Here is a 25,546-nt window from a genome sequence, read left to right on the forward strand (position 1 = left end):
ACAAGATGAAGGAACAGTGATGGGATCTATCTTCCACTGTGATTAACTATTTCACAGAGAAAGTTTGAATGTATTCTCTGGTACATTCAACCTAAGTCTTCGGTGAGGTAACGATTTGCCAATGACACCACTGTATCTGCTTTTCAGATCTCCTCATATCATACCCCTACTTTTTAGATCTCGTTCTATTCTACCCAGATGAAAGCATTCAGTCATCAGTTTTCTGGAAGAACACACACACACATTATATTCATTCATTCATGTTCTATCATGTCATCATCCACATAAAAAAAACCAGCATTAATAGGACTCATCTATTCAACTCATTCTCTTTGTTTCATCAACACTATTAAATAAGAACACATTATTAGTATAGAGTAAAACAAGTTGAAAATTCATATTATTACAGCAATACTAGCATTTCAATAATGAAATCAGAATCATAGAAAAAAAAGAATAAAAATTAAAAAAAAATTGTTATGTAATCATAAAAACGCAATCATGTGAGAGCTATATCAACCCTATAATTTAATCAAAATAGCTAAAGTCAAGGTTACAAAATGAAATATAGTATTTCTATTACCTTTACAAACAGAAGATCTGCCTTCGTTTCCAAATCAAAATAAAAAGTAAAGTTGTTCACCAGCTGTTTTCCTAGTGTAACTTTCCTCTCATATTCATTTACAGGTGGCTGAAATAATAATTGCATTTTTAATATCAAATTTAATTAGGAGCAGTACATCATATTAATGTATACCAAGAAAGATTATTGAAATCAACAGATTTATAAATTTTTAATGTATTTGTTTTCAAAATAGTTTTATTTGGTTCACATATGCTATTTGGTTGAATTCAAATGACATTTTTTTTAAAATTCTATTCACAGTTACAGAATTAAAAAGTGTGTGCTTGAAATGACAAGCTAAATAAATAGAATCAACATAAAAAGAGGATATTAACATAAAAATATAAACAATGAAACAAAAATCTGTAAAATAAGTTTGCTAACTTTGGATTACAAAGATTCACTTTAATGTCCCTGAGAAACAGTAGTGAAAAAAGCCATATACTGAAAAGATGAACATCAGCCCTTCAGAAGAAAAGAAGACAATAGAAATAAAATTTGTATAAATAACAAAATGCTCGAAGAAACTAATAGTTTTGAGAATCTTGGTTATAACATCGCACAATGAAGAAAAATTATTAATATTAAAATTGAAAACCTATAACATATTTATGGTAGTAAAAAATAATGTTTAAAATCTCACAAGTATACCAATATACCCAAATTAAAGCATATAAAACATCAGTGACACCTGTTCTAATTGTGAAAGCAAACTGTGTACTCTTAAAGATCAGGATAAAAACAGATTTATTGCAGCAGAAATGAAATTCAGGAGAACATATGATTACATGTTACCAGATCATAAGAAGAATGCAAAATGGGATAGACTGATATGATGGACAATATACCACTGTGGCATGGATTTGTTTTTATTATTTTTTTTAAATTGGCAATTTCATCCATGAGAAGGTGTTCAACCAATAATATTTTAATACCACAGTGGGTGAGTGGGTGGGTGGGGGTATGAAACTTCTTCTTTTAACCCTTATTATAGCAACTTCTGGCTATGGGTATCCTCCAATTCTCTGCATCTGTTTCTATCCTGAACTTGTTGGTGCCAGGGAATTCTAGTTGTTTTCTATATATCGTCTAACCATCTTCTTTCAGGTCTTCCCACAGATCTTTTTCCTTCATATGGCTGCCACCCCAGTAAAACTTTTGTCCATCTATTGCATATCACAATGTGTCCCATCCATTTCAATTTCTTCAGAAGTATGTTTTCTCCAATGTCTAAAAATTTTGTTTTAGCTCTTATTTCTTCATTTTATCTTTGCATTTTATGTTTAGCAGACATCTTTATGTTCTGTTTTTTGTCTTTTATCTATTATTTCCTTTTTGATTGGACAGGTTTCTGCTCCATATGTCATAACAGGTAATACACACTGATTGAACAGTCTTGTGCTGTTCTCAGATTTTATTTTGCTGTTTAAAAATCTCTTTAATTTTCCAAAAGCTGACCATTCCATTCCTTCTTTAAGGTTACAGAGTGGTTAACATATATAGTGAAGAATTTACAGAGACAACACACATTAGTATAATTATTTTACTTATCATTAAGAAAAGATGAATACAAATGGCACATTAAATACCTCCACTATGGTAAAACAGGCCAGTAAGACTTCAAACATGTCATAGAATTGATTGGAAAGGCACAAAGTCCCTGCACTGCACCAAAATCTGGTTTGAAAGAAAATTCAATGAAGCCTGTGAAATGCTGAAACATCATCTAAATATGAACGAGAATGATGCATTAATTATTCCAAGAATTTGGAGGACCCATCTATAACCCGTATAAGCATCCAGAACAATGCAAACAGAAGAAAATCTTAATACAAGAGGATTTTAGAAATTGTTTAATTTAGTCTATTTTTTTCCCACCAGAGGTCAGGCTAGGGTAAATGATTAAAAAGCATTTACATTCATCTTACTTCTGTGTAGTGTATTGTCATGTACACTACATATATGTATTTTTTTCTGATGATGACCTCAATACAGAGGTTGAAACGTTGAATGTTACTTTCTTAATGATAAGTAAAGTAATTATTCTAACTTGTGTTGTGCCTCCATAAATTTTTCACTATGGACCATCCCATTGCTGTTCTTCTTTTCACTTCTTCCATGACTCCTTGTTTCTTCATTGTTAACAATTTTCCTAAGTATACATACTCATCTACTATTTCAATTTCTCTACTGTGATGTGTCCCATCCATTTCTTTTGAAGTATATTTTCTCCAATATCTAAAAATTTTGTTTTAGCTCTTATATTTCTTCATTTTTGATTTTATCTTTGAAATAATGCTGCATTTCATCATATCTTTACAGTTTGTCATTATTTTGTTTTTTTTTCAGAATTAAAATCTAATCCAATTTCTAGTGAATTAGTTATCAGTTTTTCTAGCATTTCTTTTAAATCTTTCATATCATATTGTTTGTAATAATAAGAATATCAAAAACAAATCTTAGTTTGATAAAGAGCCAAGAGGCTACTTTTTTTTTTTCCGGTGGCGTAAATTAAGTTATCCGGCTTTAAAATAATGAGGGATTTATTATCCCCTTAACTTAAAATCTTAGTTTGTTTAATTTAATTCCACTAATACTGACTCCTTTATTGGACCATTCTAAATTGCTCATTACATGTTCCAGTGTTTATGTGAAATGGTTTGGGAGAAATGGCATCTCCTTGATTTATGTGACATTTTTTGCTTATTTTGCTGAGAATGATATTTGCTGTAGTATTTTCATAAATATATTATGTCAAATTGTGTTTCAATGTCATAATTTCTAAGATCTTCTATTATTGATGTTTTTATGCAATGAAAAGTTTTTTTCAAAAAAAATCTATGAAGGCCATGTGAAGAGGAAGGTTGTATTCATTGCATTAATTGAATATGTACTGAAGTTCTCTGAAACCAGCTTGTTCAGAAGGTTGTATTGAATCAAGTCTTGTTACTAATCAAAACAAATGAAAAACAATAAAGCTGTCAGAGAAGATGGTTAGAATTCTAGTGAAAAGCTTATAAATATGGGAATAACAAACTAATAGGTCTGAAATTTTCTAGTTTTAATTTACTTCCTTTTTTATGCAGTAAAATAATGTTTTCATTATTCCATATTTGGGATGTTTCTCCATTTTTGATGCATTTGTTTAAGAATATCCCACCTTCTTCAATCATCTCTGTAATTAAACCATCTTCTCTGACAGCTTTATTGTTTTTCATTTGTTTTAATGCTTTTTCAATTTCAAAGAGTTTAAATGGAGATATATCAAAGGTATTATTGTCATAGTTCATTTTTTTCTGTTGATTCTGGAATTTTCGTTCTATCTTCACTTTTATATAGATTCATGTAGAAATTTTTTACTTCTTCTGTGATGTCTTGTTTGCTAAATAATTTTCTTCCATTCTGGTGTTCATCATCATCATCATCAAATTCCTGACACGTACCCTCCAAATCAGTCTGTTACTTGTCAAGGCTCCAACATTATCAGATCTTATATTTTTATCGTTTAAGGCACTTTGTACCATATCAATCCACCTATATCTTGGTCTTCTTCTGGGTCATTTTCCTGCCAACCTGGCAGAGAACACTAATCTTTCCTCTCCCATTCTGTTTAAGTGACCATATTCTGCAGTCAACTGTTTTCATTTTTCAATGAGGTTTATTATTTTTTTCTGATAGTTTCCCAATCCAGCTCCTTTTGTTTTATTTTAAATTTTGTGCTGATTCAATAAGAATGTTTCTTATTTTTTCTTTTTCCTGGTCAATGCTTATTCCTGTATTTCATATCATTTGTATATTTTCTTTATGTTTCTTTTCCACCAATACCTTGAAGGTATCACTATTTGTGTAAAGTGTTTCAGCTTTTATAATATTTTTCCTTTTTTGCAATACAACTCTCTCAGCTTTCACTGATGAAAATATTTCTATTTTACCTCTCACCATTCTGTGATCAGAGGTAATGTCAATATGGTTTAAAACACTACATCCTTGAAGATATGAATACTTGAAGAAAGTATGAAATCTATTTAATTTTGTGTTGTTCCATTTGGGATCAACCAAGTCCATCTTCTGTTGGGTCTCTTCTTGAAGAAGGTATTCATAGTTTCGAAGTTAGTCAGGAAGTTGATCATCCTGTCTCCCCCTTCATTCCAAAGCAAACTCCATATTTTCCTACACGTTTCATTATAGCTCCTCTTGACTCCCAATTTAGAATTTAAATCTCCTGTGACTATGGTATATTGACATTTATCTTCATGTATTGCTTTTTTGACATCTTCATAAAATATTGCCATTTCATCATCTTTACTATCACTTGCTAGGCTATAAATCTTCATTATTTTTATATATTTCCCAAAGCTCTAAATTCTAAAGGAATCAATTGGTTTTGTGCCAAAATCAGTTGATTGCTTTAGAGATATGAAGAACACTTCAGATTCCCCAAACTTTTCCATGGCATTTTTCCCAAAGGTGGGTAACATAAGCAAGAAGATCCTATATTGATTGACTGTGAAAGAATCCATATTGGTGACTGTTTACACGTGAAGTGTTAATGGTTTACTCCATCTTTAAAAAGAAATGAAATGAATGAAACTGGATGGCAATTAGATGATTCACTCTGATTTGTCACTCTGCTTAGAAATGGGTTGTATACGGACTAATTTTCAGACTGCAGGATAGATACCAATGGAATAGGAGAGAATAAATAAAAAGGAAACGTAGAAAAAAAATCAAGTATGGAGCACAAAACCTTCAGTATAAGTGGAGAAATGCCTTCAGGACCATATATTAAGAAGAATTTTTTAAGTGTGTATCCCATGCATTATGGGATACATACTAAGGCAAGTGATATGAAGTCATTAGACTCTATATACAAGTAGCTCAGACATGCATATATTTCACGTGCAAAACTTTTTTTGGTTACTTGGGAAAATGATTAAAACCAAGTATAAAATTTCTTGGTATCTTTAATGAATAATGCAACCAAGCAAATGAGGCATATACATAACAGAGCTCAACCCACTTGGCAACTTTATAATGCCAGACAACATATGGTGAAAGTGACTGTGTGAATGTTGCTCCATGGAAGAAGAAATCAATACTAAATTGTGGTCTGAATTACTAGAAGACAAACCATCTACAATTTACATAGAAGGATCACTAGTAAGTAGGAGATCTAGACTGTTTGGAGAAACATTAAGATTATCTGGTAAGTGTGTGAACAACTTGTGTAAGATCACTGGTAATAGAGAATGCCTTAACATCTTTCCTTTCTTTTAAGGTTACATGGTGGTCAGCATTCATAGTGAAGAATTTAAGGAGACACAACACACGTGTTAGAATCTTTGTACCTGCGCGATCTGTGCAGTAGAATACGGAAAGTCAGTAGGAGTTGCAGAATATTAAAATCAGCAAGGAAATGACTTCACTGTTAGTAAACCTAGACTGGAGAAAATCAACTTTTAAAGAAAGGATATCAGCGTTCAGAATCTGGTGGTATTAGTGGTGGCAGAGACAAAAAATGAATCTGGTAGAATGGTGTTAAGAGATTTTTAGCCATAGAAGATCGAAAGAAAAAGGAGATTCTAAGTTGAAAACTCTCTGACATGGTATATTTGAGGAAACATGTATATAGATATCATCTTTGAGATGAAAATAATCAACAAGAGCAAAAATAGGAAAACTGAGGTGAGTAGTGCTCAAAGAAGCTGAAATTTCAGTATCTGTTAAGAATCTGTGTGTGTGTCATTTTGCAGACTACGAAAGAAGAAGAAAGGAACATCTATGAGATGGGAGGTAAGACCATTTATATTTGTGAATGAAGCTGGAAGACCGAGAAGTGTGACTGTATTCACATGTTGGAATATAGGTACATGAATTCTAAAAAACGTAATGGATTCTTATCAAGCCATGCTATGAAGAATTTCAACTTGTAAACTGGTCTCCACAACTATTTTGCATATCACAATTTGAACTTACTACAGGCAAACCTGGCAGAATAACAGCAACATTATATGCTCACTGACTTGGAAGTATTACCAATTACACTTGGTCTTATTTATATCCTGTGTTTGGTCTGTGGAATGACTATTTTAAAGCAATATCCTGATAAAGAAGAAATCTTGCATCCCTTCATGATCAACATCATAAAATCACTGATATGTATCCTTAAGGGGTGTAAAAAATGCTGTGACAGTATTACATGAATACATGAAAAAAGATTACATAGTTGCTAACTTCCTATTAACAATTTTCCTCCAAACTAGTCTATTATCTGCAAGGACATCAATATTATCATATCTTATATATTTGTCATGCTAAGGCATTTCTAACTGACTCAATTCATCCAAATCTTTGTCTTCCTCTAGATCTTTTTTCTTGTCATCCTAGCAACAAACATCCACTTTGCTAATCTTTTCTCTCCCATTCTGTTTAAGTGACCATACCACTTGAGATTAGCTCTGTTCACAAATTTCTTACCAATATCTTGATTTTTAATATGATTCTACTACTGATGCCATCTATTCACTCCTCTAATTTTCTGCAGAACTCTCATATTTGTGGTCTCCAGTCTCTGTGGTCTACTGATGCCATCTATTCACTCCTCTAATTTTCTGCAGAACTCTCATATTTGTAGTCTCCAGTCTCCGATCAAGTGTTTCATTTCTAATCCAGCTCAGATCCATAAATTAAAATGTTTTGAATAATGTCTTATATACTTCCTTGCCTAAAGAGTAGAAATGTTTCACTTGCTCTACAGGTTCTGCAATTCAGAACAGCTGATGTTTTCAATGTCTTGTTCATTTTCAGTCTTTGATTTTTTTTTTAAAGCAGATTTTCATACCAAATTTGTTATAGCAATTATTCAATTTACATAAGGAATTCTGTAGACTCATACTGAATTTGTTTAGGAGTACAATATCATGTGCATAAAGTAAAGAGTGGACATCAGCCATTTTCCTTTAATTTGAGACTTAGGAAGATGGTTTGATTTTATATCAAAATATCTTCTTGTATTTCCTTGAATTCTAACTGATCGTTTGCATTCAAAATACAGACTATATATTTCTCAATATAATGTCATTTGTATTATAAAATTTTGAACGGATTTTCTCTAGGCACCTTGTCCTTGTCATGTGCCATTTCCAGATTTATCAAACATTTATTGTAAAGTGAAAAACAGATCCTAACAACTCCTATTTGGCCTGAACCTAGTTTCTTCTTTTCCAAGTTTTTCTTCCACAATTTTCTTAGCATGTTCTGAAGCACACTTGCACAAATATGACCTGGAACACTACATAGGGAATGTCCTCTGTAATTCTCACATTTAGTGTTATGTCCTTTTTTTTAAAAAATATTGGTACTATGAGAGTTCTTTTCCAATCATTTGCATTTTGACTTTCTGAACATGCTTTTGAATTATGCAGTGCAAATTATAATTAGTCAATGAGTAATTATAATTTTACAGTTCAAGTATTAATATGACTTCTGATTGCATTCTTTATTTTCTACCACTTTTCTCTCAGCACCTGTCTTATTTAACACTCTTATATTATAAAAAAAAATATTATTTTTAACCCTGTCATAAACAAAAAGGTGATCAGCATGCTCATGAGCATTAAATCATAAGCAAGAAAAGTAACGAGTATGGTAAGGAAGGCTAAATCAGATTTTGAGAGAAAATTAGATAAGCAGGCCAAGCTAAGTAAATCCAAAGGAGGATTTTTGCTGCATAGCAAGTAAGAGAAAGAATGATTATGGAAAGATAACTTTACTCAGTGCTGATGGTGGGAGAGAGACAGAAGCATAAGAAATAGTTCGGTTAATAAGTGATCACTTTGCAAGGATATATCATCCAGGTGGTGACTGCAATTACCAATGTGACAGACTGATGTGAGAATTGAGGTAGATGAACTGGAGGTACTCAGTATATTGAAAAATATCAATGTGAACACAGCAGTGAGCCTGGATGGTATGTCAGCTTGTGCATAAAGGTGGCTCCAAAGTACAAACCAATTAGTATCTCTGGAGTGGTGGTTAAAGTATTGGAAAAGTTGGTTAAAAGTAAAATTCAGGAATGGGTGGATAAGAATATGATACTCTATGGGGGGGGGGGGGGCAGCATGGCTTTGCAAAAGGGAGGTCCTGCCTCAGTAATTTATTCACATTTTATAATAATGGGACAGTGGAAGTGGAAAAAGGAAATGGCTATACAGTGACATTCTGAACTTTGCAAAGGCATTTGACAGAATACCACATGGAAAATTATTATATAAGTTGGAGCAAATGGGAATAAATATGAGGGTAGTGGCATGGTTGGGAGGAGTGTATGGTGGAGTAGAATTAAGGCAAATGAGGGTGACTAGTGGAGTGCCTCAGTGCCATTACTCTTTAATTACCAGGACCATTACTCTTTGAGGGGTGGGGGGAGGATATTCAGTGATTTGCTGATGACACAAAATTGAGAGGGCAATAGTTGATAAAGATGACAGATATCATGCAGAATGATTTAAATTGGCAGTGTGGGTAAAGGACAATGGTTGTCAGTTTAATGTTATATTATGTAAGATAATGCACTTTAGAATGAAAAGATTATATACTTCATCTCATATTGGTAGTACTAGTTTACAGGAAGTTAGGTATCTGGTGATGATGGTGGATAGAGACTTGAAATTCAGAGGACATATTGCAAGCGGTGGCAAAATGGCTCAGAGGATTACTTGGATGTTGAAGAACACATGGGCAAGTAAAGATAGGGAGATTATTATCCCTCTTTATAAGGCTATGATTTGGTCAAAATCGACTACTGTGCACAGATTTGGTCACCTACTTTTCTAAGGGACCAGAAGTTGGTGGAGATGATTCAGAAATGAATGACCAAGCTTGCGATAGGTCTGTGGAATGTACCTTATGAAAATAGAAAAGTGTGTGGGTTGCAGAGTTTGGCTGACAGGCAGAGAAGAGGGGATATGATAGAAACATAAAAGTTACTATAGGGATTCTATAAGATTGACATAAAAGAAATTTTTCAATACATGGGGAGTAGAGAAAAACAAAGGATTGTACTTGGAAGTTGTCTACGAGTGTGGTTAGTAAGGATGCAGACTTCATTCTTTACTTGGAGAGTGGTGAATGCATAGTAGAATGGATTGCCAGAGGTAGTTGTAAGTGTCCCAAATGTGAATTAAGGAGATGTATGGTAGGTATTGTGTTAATGAATAGTGTGGGTCTCCTGCAATGAGTCTTCTGGCTTCATGGAATATCCATATAAATAATAATAATATTGCTTAACATAACTTTTTTGGGCTATTTAAGTATGATGCACATTCAGTTCAATAATAAGAATAATGTAATCTAACAATAACATGTGGTCTATTGATGAGGCAATACCAGGGGGAAAACTAACCAAGTATGGAGATTTGGACACTGAAATTTAGCAGGTTGGACAAAAAGGGCAAAGTTTCAAATGTCATATGATCACTTGGAGCAATATCAAGTGTATTTATGAAACATCTGGAGAAGCTTAGCCTCTCAGATATAACATCATCTCAACTACAAAAAAAATGGCACTTAAGGACATCTCATATATTGCACGATATCTAGTCATTTCCTTGGCCTTTGGATAAGGCCCAAATTGGACTCATTTGCCAGCTAGAGATTTCATTATGATGTTTCATGACTGAATAGAGAAATAATAATAGCATGGTTGTTATTATTATTAAATGCCTGCAGACTAATGAAAACCTAGACAAATTTTGCAAATTCAGAGGGCTGGTTATCCTCCACAGGGTCATGATCATCACCATCTTTACCTTCATCAAACTTTTCTAATTAGTGATGTGGTAAATCATCTGAATGTGACTCAATATTGATGGCTGAGTATTCTTGATATTAATATTTTTATTAATTTAGTCTCATAATCTACTAGTAATTTACAATTTGTATGAAGTGTATTAAAATGAATTTATAATAAATCAAATCCACGAGCACTTAATTTAACATCAAGTCAGCAGCAACAAGATTAACAAGAAGCTTGAATGTCATGTGCAGATCACATGAACATCATCAGCTCACTCTTGCTCAGCAGTCATTTTACTAGATTCTTCCTGACTCTTCCTAGGCATGCTGGATGTGCAAAAAAAAAAAAAAAAAAAAAAAAAAAAAAAAAAAAAAAAAAAAAAAACATTGGGTCAAAGTTTGAATCTGTGAAAATTCGATCTACATTAACAGAGGTATATACACAAGAGAGTGGGAGAGAGAGAGAGAGAGAATAACAAAGATATGCTAATTCACTTACTCTTAATGCAATTGTTGCATTTTCAATAGTATATATATATTTATAGATAGATAGATATATACATAGACACACACATACATACAAGAGAGAGTGGGAGAGAGAATAAAGAAATATGCTAATTCACTTACTCTTAATGCATTTGTTGCATTTTCAATAGTATATAAATATCTCCAAGGAAGAACAGGTGCATCTGTTAAATTTGTATCTTCAACTTTACGCTGCAGCTGATATACTTCCATGAGCAGTGTACCAGTACACTCATCATCACATGCTAAATATAAAAATCTGCATAAATAATTTGCAAATTCATAACAAAAATGCATTTCTATAGTAAGCAGAAATGTAAAAGTAATTTAAAAGCAATGTATTATCAAGTTAATCATAAATTCTTTATAATATAAGATTCTGTCTTTTGAGATTAAATAAAATCTTCAAATCACAATAGATTAAAATTACTTTATACTTTTCTTTAAGATAGTCAGTCTAAAGGTTATATATAAGCTGGGAATCCTGTTCTAGATACTACTACATACATTGGATGATAAAAATCACCTAAATATTGACTTTCTTGACACTAAAAATTAACATAGTTCCATATAAGCAATATAAATTAGGTTTTCATTTAACACTTTCATGATGGACAGAACACAAATTGTGTTCTTCTGTACTCGCCCGTGGATGGGATGCAACAAATTATCCCATACTTCCAGTTTGCCATCAGTTAGGCACACAAAGAATTATTATGTGTACTTTCTAGAGAAACTAACATTATGTTAGAAGGAAAAAGTTCTTCTTTATGGTTATATATATAATTCATAATCACATGTGCTCTCTTCAGCTGACTTACAAAATGCTTCACAAACGAGACATCAGTTTTATGAGATAAATGAAGTATTTACTATCTTTTTATAATAGAGTAACAGCAGAGATGGATAAAATAAATGAAAAGAGTGAATGTGGGTTAGGAAGTGGTGAAGAAGATGAAGTGATGGAGAAGATTCAGAGGCGAGATGGCTACACAATGATTCTGCTGGGTTTTACAAAGGCACCTGTCAGAATACCATATGGAACTCTGTTAAGAAAATTAGAACACATGGGATGGATACGATACTAGTTAAATGAATAAGAGGGTGGCTGCTGGACGGATATCAAAAAGTGGTATATGGAGGGGCAGAATTGAGATGAAAACAGATCACTAGTGGTGTGCTGCAAGGTTCAGTGCTGGGACCACTACTGTTTAATTTGTACATAAATGATATAGGAAATATCCAGTTGTTTGCTGATGCAAAATTAGGTAGAGTAATAGTTAATCAAGGCAATGTGGAGCACTTGAAGGATGATTTAAATAGGCTGTCTGTATTCCAAAAGATAATGGGCACCAGTTTAATGTGGAGAAATGTAAAGTTATGAATTTTGGGATAAATATATTACAAGCTATGCATCACATTGATGGCACTGTACTCCAGAAAATAGATGAAGCTAGAGATTTAGGGGTAGTGGGAGACAGCATTAAAGTTTAGAGGACAAATTGTTAAGGTAGTCCATAAGATTACTTATCTATTGAAGAACACATTAACATGTAGAGATAAGGAAGTTGTTAATCCTCTTTATAAGGCCTCAATATACACCCACATCTGGATTACTGGGCTCAAGTCTGGTTTCCTGGATTTCTTGTGGATGAGGAAGCGATGGAGCAGATTCAGAGTTGAGTGACCAAGATGGCGAGTGGTCTGTGAAATGTTCTGTATGAAGACAGATCGAAGGTGTGGATTGCAGAAGTTGGTGATAGGAGGAAAAAAGAGGAGATATGATAGAAACATTTATGTCACTTAAAGGATTTTATAGGATTGGTACAGAGGAAATATTTCAGCACTTGGCTGGAGGGTCCAGAACAAGGGATCATCCCTGAAATGTTGAATAAATGTGTGGTTAAGTAGATGAGTGAGGACTAGATTTTTTGCTTGGAGAGTTGTGAATGAGTGGAACGGGTTGCCACAGTGAGTTGCGAGTGCTTTATCTGTTAATGGGTTCAAGGAGAGGTATGATAAATTGTGTGGATAGTTTGGATCTCCTGGGATGAGTCTTCGGACTCCATGGAGGTATCCACATAATAATAATAAATCTGAACTATTACATCATTGCTATGATACAATGAAGAGAAAAATCTGAGAGCCTTTGGAAATAGCATTAGATCCTAAACATCTAAATATTAACTCAAGTATTAACTTGTCTGAGTACATCGTAGCCTTCATTAGACAAACATGTTCTTGTGAATACATAAGCATGCACAACATTTGAACAATTAGAAATATTTTAAAATAATATCGATCTCTGCATAACAGTTGCCACCTTGGTTAGTCCTTGCTGTTTTGCTTACTAGTTTAGTAGTTTGTATGCTTACACCTGAAAAAATCCTGTGCAATTAGGATGATGTAATGTTGTCAATTAAAATAAGTCTTGCATATGAAAAATATGAAACCTTCCCCAGCAGTGGAGAAGGTTCTTTAGGGGTGGAAAGAAGGCAAATAATATCTGTCCAAAAGCATGGTTTGAGAACATAAGTTTCCAATTATAGACTAGTCTATATCTGCAGCTGTGATCAAAGTGTTGGAAACCTTTCTTTTAGGCTTGCACAGTGATCCGAATGCATTTTTGGAAATTATGGAGACAACTACCGTGTTTGAATAAAAACTTTAGTTTACTATTACTAAAATTTTTACAATTCGACGTTTCGACCTTTATGTTAAGGTCATCTTCTGGAGCGTACAAATATACACAAGAAACAAGCTATACTACAATCATACTGGTTCGTTAGAGACACTTCGTTAAAGAGTGTCTTTAACGAAGTGTCTTTAATAAATATTGGAAATATTTATTAAAGTGTAATTTAATTTATATTCGTATCTATGTTGTCAATTCCTTAAGTGATTTAGTAATGCATAACCAATGTATAAGCCTGTCTACGAGAATATAACTGGTCTTCTACTCTCGATACTATCAAGAGTAGAAGACTTTGGTAACTATATATGAGGAAGTTGTTCTTTTGACATGTATGTATATATCAAATATATATACAATATAATATAATATAATATAATTAAGAATATAATATAATTATATTCTTAATAATATTACTCCATTAGAGATAAAATCCTTACATTTGCAGCCATACTCTGTGAGAATAAATCCATGTCTACATACAGTACAGTCTCTTCCACTAATTCCCTCTCTACAAGAACATTGGCCAGTTAGTTGATTACAACCTCTGCCATGTGATCCATACGGATTACAGTTGCAAGGCTGACAGCTGCCTCCCTGTACTGCTGGATTGCCATAATAACCATCTGCACATCTAAAGAATGAATGGAAAATTTATATAAAAAATATGAATTAAATTCACAGTTATATGCATGTATAGAAAGCATATGATTATTTTATAGGAAGAAACAATTTAAAGAATTCATCCTTACCTTTCACAATGTCTACCAGAATACCCTGTTTGGCAATCAATGCACACATAATCTATTCCATCAGTGCGACATGTATCACTAAAGCTGAAACCATACACAAATTACAGTAAATTAGGGAGAAAAGAAACAATAATATCAGAAAACAATGTTTATAATTTTCATAAGTATAAACAATAACAAGGAAATAAAAGGAATTGATTGGTTTTGAAAAAATAACAAGTTGAAAGATTGCTGCAGAGGTAAAGTGAAGAGTGGAGAAGAGAAATTATAGTGATAGCTCCCTTAGTTTATGTTTTTGATATATACTTCTTGTTGAAAAGCTTATACGCTGGTTAAACATGATAACTTATAATTAAGGAATTGACAGCATACACTAGAAATATAAATTAAAACAACTTTAATAAATACTTTCCAATATTTCGGCAACGTCAAGTTGCCATCTTCTTGGGAACTTAAAATAAAGAACAGGTGCACGCAAGTACTACATAACAGCAAATGAGAAAAGAAGCGAGGAAGCTACCATTTTCCTAAAGTCCTGATGGTGCCACCTCACGGGCTATATTGGTAGTTATTGGCCTTTGGGTTGAAGTTCTTCTGATATATGTTTCCCAAATTTGTTGAGATTTGGCATGTTCCTAAGGGCTGAGGCTGATTCCATGAATAGTCTTTCATATTTGAACTTGCTGCGGTGTATTACTGTGGCTTTCTTCCACCTTATTCTGTGGTGGGTATCCAGAGCATGGTCTGCAAGCCTGAGTGGCTGTACTGGTGAAATCGGATGTAATCCTTGTGTTCTGAGATTCTGATATTTGCTGTCCTGCCTGTTTGGCCAAAGTAGGACAATTTACAGCTGCAAGGGAGCTGGTATACACCAGGTAGGTCTAGGGGAAGTGGTTGGTCTTTAGTGGAGCAGATAAGAAATGCCAATTTTTTGTATGGTCTGTAACAGGCAGTTAAGTCATGTTTTTTTAGGATTTTGTTGATTTTTTCTGAGGTGCCTCGGATGTAGGGGATGGTGATGGATTTAGAGTAATCTTTTTTGTGAAGGGGTGGAAGTGGATAACTGGTTTAAGTATTTTTTGGATTTTTTTTTTTTTTTTTTTTTTTTTTTTTTTTTTTTTTTTTTTTTTTGTGTGTGGGGGGGGGGGGGGGTTAACCATTGGCTGAGAAAGTGTTAAGGATGTGATTTAGTTCAGTGGTTAGGGCTTGATCATTGGAACAGATAAGTTTTGCTCTGTTGAATAGCATCTTAATAACTCCATATTGTTGTGTGTGGGGGGGGGTTGTTGGTGAATGTATCTGCCTGTATGGGTGGGTTTTCTATAAACTGAGAAAACCAAGGTTCCGTCAGGTTGGCAGGTGGCTAGTGTGTCAAAGGGGAGGCTATTGTTTTTCTCTTTTTCCAGGGTGTTGGTTGTTTAAGTGTGTTAGGAAGGGGAGGAGTGCATCGGAGCCATGTGGCCAAATAGCAAACACATCAACAACATTAGCGAAGCCAAATGGCTGGTTTTTGTGGGGCAAAGTTTAAGGCTTTCTCTTCAAAAGTCTCCATATAAAAGTTGGCCAAGGGTGGGGAGAGTGGAGAATCCATGGCTGTCCCCTCTATTTGTTTGTAGAATTTTCCTTGCCAAACAAAATAGCCTGAGTTCATTATGAACTGAAATAGGGCTGTGATATCGGGAAGAAATTTAGCTTGGATTAGCTCTAAGGATTCTTTGAGTGGGACATTTGTTAATAAGGAGGAGACATCAAAACTGACCATTATGTCATTATGTTGGAGTGTAAGGTTTTCTATACTGGCTTTGAAGTGGGCTGAGTTTTTTTATGTGTGATGGTGTATTGCCAGTATAGTGTGAGAGCACTTTAGCTAAATACTTACCTAGTTTGTAAGTGGGGGAATCAATGCCATCCAGTATGGGATGTAATGGCACATTTTCTTTGTGTATTTTTGGGAGCCCATATATATGGGGGGGGGGGGGTCTAGAGTTATATGGTTTTAGTCTGTTAGCAATCTCCACTTAAGTAACCTTCTTCAGGAGCCTATGGAGTTTTCTAATTTTTGAGTTGGTGGGATTGTATTCAATGGGGAGGTAGGCAGCTCGATCTAATAGTAAAGCCTTAAGCTTACCTGTGTAGTCATTATGATTGAGTACCACAGTGGCATTCCCCTTATCTGCTTTGGTGATAACTATTTCTTTGTTTTTCTTCAATTCTTGTAGTGACTTGTATTCACTAATGGATATGTTGGTTTTTGGTGGTTTTGCTTTCGTGAGAACACAGGCTGCATCCAACTAATATCGTTAGCGATGTGGTTTGAAAGGTGGCGAATCCCGTGTTCAATCTGGATCATGAATTCCTCAGTTGGTAATTTCCTAGGAGCAATGATGAAGTTGTGACCACGTGACAGAGTTTAACGATGTACGACTTGTGTTCCTCCAGGCGGATGGATGCTGATCTGCCTGTCTGTCCAAAGTACGCAAGCTTACAGGAACAGGGTACTTTGTAAACTCCAGGCAGAGAGAGAGGAGGGAGCTGATCTTTCGTAGAACGGATAAGGGTAGCAAGTTTGCGGTAGGGCTTATATGCTGTGTGTAGGTTATACTTTTTTATGTTTTTTATCAGCATCCATCCACCTGGAGGAACACAAGTCGTACATCGTTAAACACAACTATGGCCATTCAGGCTTGGCTGACCATGTTTTGGACACCACCCACAGAGTATCATGGAAGAAAACCACCATGCTCCACCACAGCAAATTCAAGAAAGAGAGACTTTTCTTAGAAGCAGCAGCAGCTCTCAAAAACCAACCAAATCTTAACAAATACGGTTGCATTAAGCTTCCGAAGATTTGGGAAACACTCATCACCAGAGGTCCCACCTTACATTCCAGGCCACCTACTACCGCCCTTAGAGGGCACTCCACCTAGATAGGACTTTAGTGTCACCCACGTGGTTGCGCTTAGTATTGTAAGTTTTTGTGTGCATGTTACATTAATTGTTTTTGTAATCCCGTAGACGTCCTAGTGACTAGGACAAAATATAGGAAGTATTAAATTCTATTTTAATTCTTTTTGAGTGTTGTAAAAAATCCATTAAACCTCCAACATAATGTCCTAACAGCACTTAAGCCTCTACACAACAACCATCCTTTTACAGTGTAACTACAAATGCACTAAACTTCTTCTCCTTTCCTCATTATTCCATCTTCTTCCATACTCTGAAACAGCTTCCTCAAAATGTGCTCCCAAATCTCTAAATTTTCAAGAAAATGCCAATACGTTCCTACTTCTTCAACCCTCACTTCACATTATACTCTAGGTTCTTCTACTTATCATGTGGAGAGAGGACTAAAAAGACCATATATTATTACTATTATTATTCAGGGCAACTCAAAGGAGTCAACAGACTCATCGAGGGAGGCCCTAACATCATGTCAAGAACAACTATTTGACATTCACACAGTATCTATCATACCTCACCTTGAACTCATTCACGGTCATTATTGCACATCAGATGAGAGTTTGCTTGACCATATATTATGCCCTTTCTGCACTGGGCAAAAACATTTTTGGAAATTCATCAATATTTAATGAATACCAGTTGAAACTTTTTTCAGTAGAACTTTTGAGAAAAACTCATGTTTTGTGAACTATCTTGCTGGCATTTAATTTGAAGACTCATCTGGATTTTACAGATTTTATGAAAATGCCTTTCATCATCATCATCATCAAATTCCTGACATGTACCCTCAGGGGGATGTACAGGATATAATAGTACTTCATGAAAAATTTACCTCATTACTAACTTCCTATCTACAATTTTGCTCCAAATCAGTCTGTTACTTGTCAGAACTCCAACATCATTACCAGATCTTATATTTCTATCATCTAAGGCACTTTGTACCATATCAATCCAACTATATCTTGGTCTTCCTCTGGGTCATTTTCCTGCCAACCTGGCAGAGAACACTTATAATAAATTTAGTTTAATCCTTTATCCAAATGTGAGCAAACAAAGTTTGCGCCTGAAAGTATCTTCAGGACTGGGGTAGGTTGTACAACACCAGGATGACTCCTTGCAAAGGTGGAGCAAGCTACCAACACTCCTATCTCAGTATCTCCCAAATGCAAAACACATCTCCTTGTGGATATGTCTAATGTTATGCATTAAGGGAAGGTCCACTACCCAGACTAGTTTCGATCTTTATTGAGGTCTCTTCAGTGGGAGCCAGGCCCAAGTGGAGATACCAGCCAGAAGCATTAGCAAGGTCATCTCTACCTATAGGAGCTGCCAAATGGTGTGCCATCTTTTTAATAAATTACTCTGGATTTAGAGAAAGCTGTTGAAAATTTATTTTTCACTTGATTAGAATATAATAAATTTAGTTTAATCCTTTATCCAAGTGTGAGCAAACAAAGTTTGCGCTGAAAGTATCTTCAGGACTGGAGTAAGGTAGTGCAACACCAGGACGACTCCTTGCAAAGGTGGAGCAATTTGCATTATGGGAGATACTGAGATAGGAGAGTTGGTAGCTTGCTCCACCTTTGCAAAGAGTCGCCTGGTGTTGCACCACCTTACCCCAGTCCTGAAGATACTTTCAGGTGCAAACTTTGTTTGCGCCTGAAAGGTAATTAAATTAAAATTATTAAATAATTAAAATAAATAATTAAATAAATAAATAAATAAATAATTACATTTTTCAAAGTAATTACTTCATACTTCAAGGATATCTTTTTCTCCTGTTTTCATATCACGTTTATCATCATCTCTAACTCCTTTTACAGCACTATTTCCTCCATTTCTAAGCTTCTTCAATAACCTCCAAAATATTTTGCCACCTTCTTGATATTTATTTTCTATGTTCTTGCCAAAGTCCTCCCATGATTTTTGTTTAGCTAGTTTTACACAGTGTTTAGCTTTCTTACATTTGTCTCTGTGTTCTTTAAGAGCACAAGCTGACTTATTTGCCAGGAACTAAGTTTTGATATGCTTTCTTTTTTTCCTTTACTGCCTCTTTAACTTCCTGTGTCCACCATGGAGTTCTAATTTTTCTATCCTTGCAGACAACATCACCACATGCCTCTCTGGCTGAATCAATCAGTGTTTTCTTCAAGGTTTGGTTCTTGTTCTCGAACTCTTTCATTTTTTCTTCAATAATTTTTGTGTATTTTAGTCTACAGTTCACATCTGAGAGCTGCTCAACCTTTATTCGCTTTAAAACTTTCTTACCTGTTATTCTTTTCAATATGAAATTCAATTTTATCCTGTTCAAGACTAAATAGTGATCACTTCCAATTTCAAATCCTCTGTACACTCTGGTGTCCTGCACCAGGGAGAAAACATCGCTGTCAACAATAATGTAGTCAATGAGACTTTTCTTATTCCTTGCCTCTTCTCTCCATGTGAATTTGTGCACATTTTTATGTTGGTACATGGTGTTAGTAATAACCAGTCCATGTCCTGAGCAGAAATCCAACAAATATTTGCCATTATTATTAGCTTTGCTCTTTTCTGCAAATTTTCCCAAAATATTTTTGTATATCTTACAATCATTTCCTACTCTGCTATTTAGATCCCTAACAAGGACCAACTTTTCCTTTTTCATTGTGTCATTGTGGTAAGATATTCTGGAGGTTGTTGAAGAAGCTTAGAAATGGAGGAAATGGTGCTGTAAAAGGAGTTAGAGATCATGAAGGTGACATGAAAACAGGAGAAAAAGATATCCTTGAAGTATGGAGTAATTACTTTGAAAAACTGGTAAATGAAACAAGCAGTGTGGACATCACAGTGGTAAAAAATACTGACCAGGCATACAATCAGGAATACATATCTATACTTGAAGTAGAAAAAGCCATCAAAGGCTTGAAATGTGGAAAGGCGTAGATGATATTAGACCAGAAATGCTGAAGTATGGTGTTATAAATGTCTTACAGTGGCTGCACTGCATAGTTCAGAATGCTTGGACAGAGGGACGAATTCCCAATGATTAGAGCTCTGCTATAATCATACCCATATATAAAAAGGGAAATAAAACTGAATGTGAGAATTAGAGAGGTATTTCCCTACTGAGTGTTCCTGGTAAGATATATGCAAGTATATTTCAGAAATGTTTGACAAGAATTGTGGAAGAAAAGCTTGGTGAAGAACAAGCTGGATTCAGGTCAAATAGAGGCTGTCAGGATCACATCTTCACTTTACGACAAATAGTGGAGAAATCATGGGAATATAACAAAGATCTGTATTTAAGTTTTGTCGATTTGGAAAAGGCATATGAAAAGGTGCCAAGAGAGAAGCTATTCAATACACTACAGTTATATGGTGTCAATGGGGCATTATATCAAGCAATACTTAGTCTTTATTTGAGTTGTAAATCAGCAGTTAGAATTGAAGGAAGTACAGGAAGATGGTTTAATGTTAAATCTGGTGTGAGACAAGGATATACATTATCCTTCCCCCCTCCCCTCCTCTGTTATTCATTATCTATATGGATCGCATTATGAAGGAAAGTGGTATTAAACATGATATCAAAATTGGAGATGTTAATGTCAGCTCTTTGCTTTATGCGGACAATGTTATACTTCTAAATAAATCCGCTACTAGTCTGCAAGATTCACTGACTGAATTGAATAACTGTTGTAATAGATATGGTATGAAGGTCAGCAATAAAAAGACAAAGACAATGAAAATAGGTAGAATCGTTGAAAATGTCAACTGTGATTTGAATGGGGAACCTGTGGAAAAAGTAAAACATTTCAGCTACTTAGGCACGATTTTTTGTGAAGATGGTAAATTAAATATGGAAATAGACAACAGAATCAACAAAGCTGGTATGGTAGGAAGTCAATTGAATAAATTCATATGGAATAAGAGAGAAATTAGTCGGACTAAATTAGCTGTATACAAGACAGTGTTCAAACCAGTTTTAACTTATGGATCTGAGAGCTGGGTCAGAAGTAAAACACTTGACCAAAGACTAGAGACCACAGATATGAGAGTTCTGAGAAAGATTAGAGGCAAGAACAGATGGCGTCAATGGCAATATCATATTAAAAACGAGGATATTAGGAAAGAACTTGATATTGTCAGCATCCAGGAATGTGTTAGCTCTGCTAACACATTCCTGGATGCTGACAATATCAAGTAACCATATCACCATATTAAGTAACCATATCACCTAATCTCAGGTAATATGGTTACTTAAACAGAATGGGCGAGGAAAGATTAGCAAAAGAAGTGTTCTCTGCCAGATTGGCAGAAAATGACCCAGAGGAAGACCAAGATACAGGTGGATTGGTACAGTACAAAATGCCTCAGATCATAAAAATGTACTATCTGATAATGTTGGAGTCTTGACAAGTAACAGAGTGATTTGGAGGAAAATTGTAGATAGGAAGTTAGTAATGATGTAAATTTTTCATGTAGTACTATCATATCCTGTACACCCCTTGAGGGTACATGGCAGGAATTTGATGATGATATTTTGATTTGGAGGTTGTAATTGTGTCTATTTTTTTTATCTGTGGAGAAGATGCTTTGGCGTTTCTCTGGCAAAAACAACGGGGGGGGGGGGCCCCTTGTTTGACCGGGAGATGCCCCAGCTGGCATGAAATTTTGTCATGTTGTACCATCATTTTGTATTTTGGTTTAAGCCAATAAGAATACAATTTGGTCGGCTGAATCCCAAATTGGCAGCCAATCCTCGCTCGTTCAATATCCAGGTAGATACCCAACAGGGTGCACCATGCGAAAGTGAGGACTAGACATTAGGTCAGAAGCCCTGGTTGGTTCTCCACATTCCTTTAAAGGCTATGTGGTGGTCTCCTCTCAGTTATATAGCTTTGACCCTTAAGCACCCCAAGAAAACCATATCTTAAAAAGGTGTTTTGATACTGCTTCCCTATTTACAAATGTATAGTTAATTGAAATCCTTGATTTATATTATATATTAAATCTACCAAAAATCTGGGAGGCAGTCATTTTAAGATCCAATTAATACTTGCTGTCTCTCTTTTTCCAACATAGATGGTGCCTAATTAGGAGTTTAGTCCCTTGTGTTGCCTGTTACAATTTTTTAAACTAGTCCCACTGCTATATCAAATTGTTGTTTCACATAATGTGACAAACTCTTTTTGTGCTCTGAAAGATGCTGGATATAATATCAGCAAATAAGTTAATAAATATTAATTATTTTCTTATCATTATGTGTTGTTATCTATACCGTGAAAATAAATTAACATACACAGCAAACACATAAGCCTTTCCACACATTTGAGAAAAAAAAAAAAAAAGTTTAGCAATAGAAATACAAACATTTGTCCCAGTCATTTAAATATTAGGGATGTAAATGCATTTATTATGTTTTTGCTTATATTTCTTTTATATTATATTATTATGTTTATTTTTACAATATCCTGGTGCTGTAACCAAGTGTTAGTAACTTTGAATAAACTAATCTGTATTTGTATGTTTTTAATCATCTGCACTATGTATTATTAACTAAGAATTTGTAATCAAATTCTGATTATAATGCCCTCAAATATTCAATTGAATTGATGTGTTGTTATAAAAACATTTTATTGTAATTTTTAGCAGAACATATTTAATGATGTAAACAGAGATTTTGAATGATTATAAGTTACACATTAAACGAAATTGTCTATTGACTCCTTGAACATACCTATTGGCTGAAAGGGGACATGCACAAGGTCTACAAGGTCCTCTGACTGGATCACCATAATATCCCTTAATGCACAAATGACACTGCTGCCCCATGGTATTGCCTGTGCAATTCTAATGACCAAAAAATAAATAAATACGTAAAATAAAATAAATAAATAAATAATAAAAACATTAAAATTCATATTTAAAAAACACACATCATAATCTGTTGGGTTACTACTAAGCAGAATGATCTATGCTGAGGGTGGGAAGTGGGTATTTGAATATTTAGGGCTATAACAAGTATTTTGTCTTAACAGGCATCATAAAGTAACTGATACAAAGAGTAACAAAAAATCAACATGAAGTCATCAAGATTATTTTATTTTTTTTTTATAGTTCATGATGAATACTTTATTAAGTTCACTAACCTAACATGTGACCTCTGTATTGGGATAGATTTTATTATGAAGATCTCTTAAACAAATGCAGAGACATAGATACCTACTGGACTCCACTTTTATCCATTCTCTTCCTGATATATATTATTGACCTTTTCTCAGTAACCTCAAATCGTATCCATAGATTTGCTAATGACAGTATAGACACTCAATTCCTCATCTTCATTCAACCTTCCAGATGGCATCAAGATATTCCATAAATAATGTTTAAAGCAGTGAGCTTTGACATTCTCCAATGGGATGTAAACAGTCTAGTGAATTTCACTGTTACAAAAACGTTGTTTAATTTCTTGGAAGAAAGATCTCCCTTTACGCTCGCTTACCTTTGAAAATATTCAGATCTCCAGTCAAGATCTGAACTGCATCATATCAAGGGCTTCTTCAGCCTCCAAAAAATCTATTATTCTTTTCATTCAAGATATTATTTTTCATCTCTGTCTAATCTAACTAACTCTGTACAAATTCCGAATGCACCAAACTTTGAAAATACTGTTCTCCCATTTGGAGTAGTGCATGAAAAACTATCATTAAATTACTTGTTACTATTTGGAAGAGGATGATTTGTTTGATAGGTGACTCCTCTTTCAGATTCCTAACAATCACTTACTCATACATGCTCAATTCAGCATTATGCCTTTTCAATAGGTATATTCATGGATATTGCTCCATCATCATTCTCTACTTTCTTCTAACATATGAGCAGCATCTTATAACAGTTCAGCTTCAAACTTCCTCTCTTTCATTCTATCTTACCCACACTTCACACTGCTATGTCACAGGTTTGTGGCCTTTTATGTGAGGTTGATTTAAAAAAAAAAAAAAAAGAATGAAAAGAAAATAATTTTTAGAGGGGGGAGTGTACCATTCCAAATATGACAGCAGTATCTGAAGGTTGCATTAGAATTTATACAGAAATTGTCAGCAGACGTGTGAATAATATCAAAGTTTCTGGCTTTGTAACTCTTTTTGTAAAAATTGTAAAAACTTTACAAGATTTTTTACAATTTTACAACCTACAGGTTCACAATCCCACTGTAATAGATATTTGTGAAGCCTTCTATGGGAGATGATTTTCACTTCCAGTGAGGATATATTATTATTCTTATTATACAGGTATCTCCATGAAGTCAGAAGACTCATCATGGAAGATGCATGGTGGCTAGTCTCCACACTAGCCATCGCTCACACAATACCTATCATACCACTCCACAACCACCTCTGGCAACCCATTCCACCCATTCACCAATCAAAAATCTAGTCCTAAAACTTGCAAATCACAGTCTTAAACAACTTCCACTGGTGGCCCCTTGTTTCTATCTTCTTGCCATGTGCTGAAAAATGTCTTCAGTGTCAATCTTATAAAACAGCTAATTTTTGAAGCCTACAGACCCTCAATCTATTCTCATAGAGAGCATTCCATATACCTTCCACAGTCTTTGTCACTCGTCTCTCAATCCTCTCCACAACTTCATCTCCACGGAATCAGGGAGTTCAGATTCATGTGCAGTAACCCAGATGTTGCCGTATTAAAGCCTTATATAGAGGAACAATTGACCTCTCTATCCCTGCTTGTTAGTGTGCTCCCAACAATCATGTAATCTGATGTGTCATCTCTGCAATATGCCCTCTAAACTTCAACTTCTTCAGCTTATCCCACTAAGTAGGATCGCTGTTTTTAATGAGTCTCCTCCACATCCTCCTGTCTTGGGCTGTAACCACATCTAAGTTGTTCATCCTCAGATCCTCCTTCACCAGCACTCTCCATCTCTTCATTTGGCTGCCCACGCTTCCACCCCTGCACATCCATCTGCATGATCTTTCTTCCCACATACTCATCCTCATGCTTCATATCCTATCCAAACCATCTCAACCTTGCCTCTTGTATCTTTGCTCCTAAGTTTGTAACTTTCACCATTCCCCTTACATAGTCATTTCTCAGACAATTCTTTCTGGTCAAACCACACATCCACCTAAACATTCTTATCTCTGCTATCTCCATCCTGCTGATATTATTTTTCTTCAGGGCCACAGTTTCCAC

The 25,546-nt window shown here is 34.7% G+C and overlaps 1 protein-coding gene across 1 annotated transcript in view; it reads right to left on the reverse strand.

Moving 5' to 3' along the window:
• Nucleotides 1–25,546, reverse strand: part of LOC150101107 (laminin subunit alpha lam-3-like) — a 789,889-nt gene that overhangs the window by 308,528 nt on the left and 455,815 nt on the right. The window contains exons 32-36 of the mRNA XM_090402236.1: nucleotides 23,067–23,179; nucleotides 14,390–14,473; nucleotides 14,078–14,271; nucleotides 11,048–11,190; nucleotides 584–691 (exon numbers count right to left, since the gene is read on the reverse strand). Of these exons, the coding sequence (XP_090258362.1) occupies nucleotides 584–691; nucleotides 11,048–11,190; nucleotides 14,078–14,271; nucleotides 14,390–14,473; nucleotides 23,067–23,179 (642 nt within the window). The remainder of the gene's footprint in view (nucleotides 1–583; nucleotides 692–11,047; nucleotides 11,191–14,077; nucleotides 14,272–14,389; nucleotides 14,474–23,066; nucleotides 23,180–25,546) is intronic.

Source organism: Typopeltis vanoorti, chromosome 12 (assembly GCF_054136105.1).
Source record: "Typopeltis vanoorti isolate ZY-2024b chromosome 12, IOZ_Tvanoo_1.0, whole genome shotgun sequence".
Classification (NCBI taxonomy): Eukaryota; Metazoa; Arthropoda; class Arachnida; order Uropygi; family Thelyphonidae; genus Typopeltis; species Typopeltis vanoorti.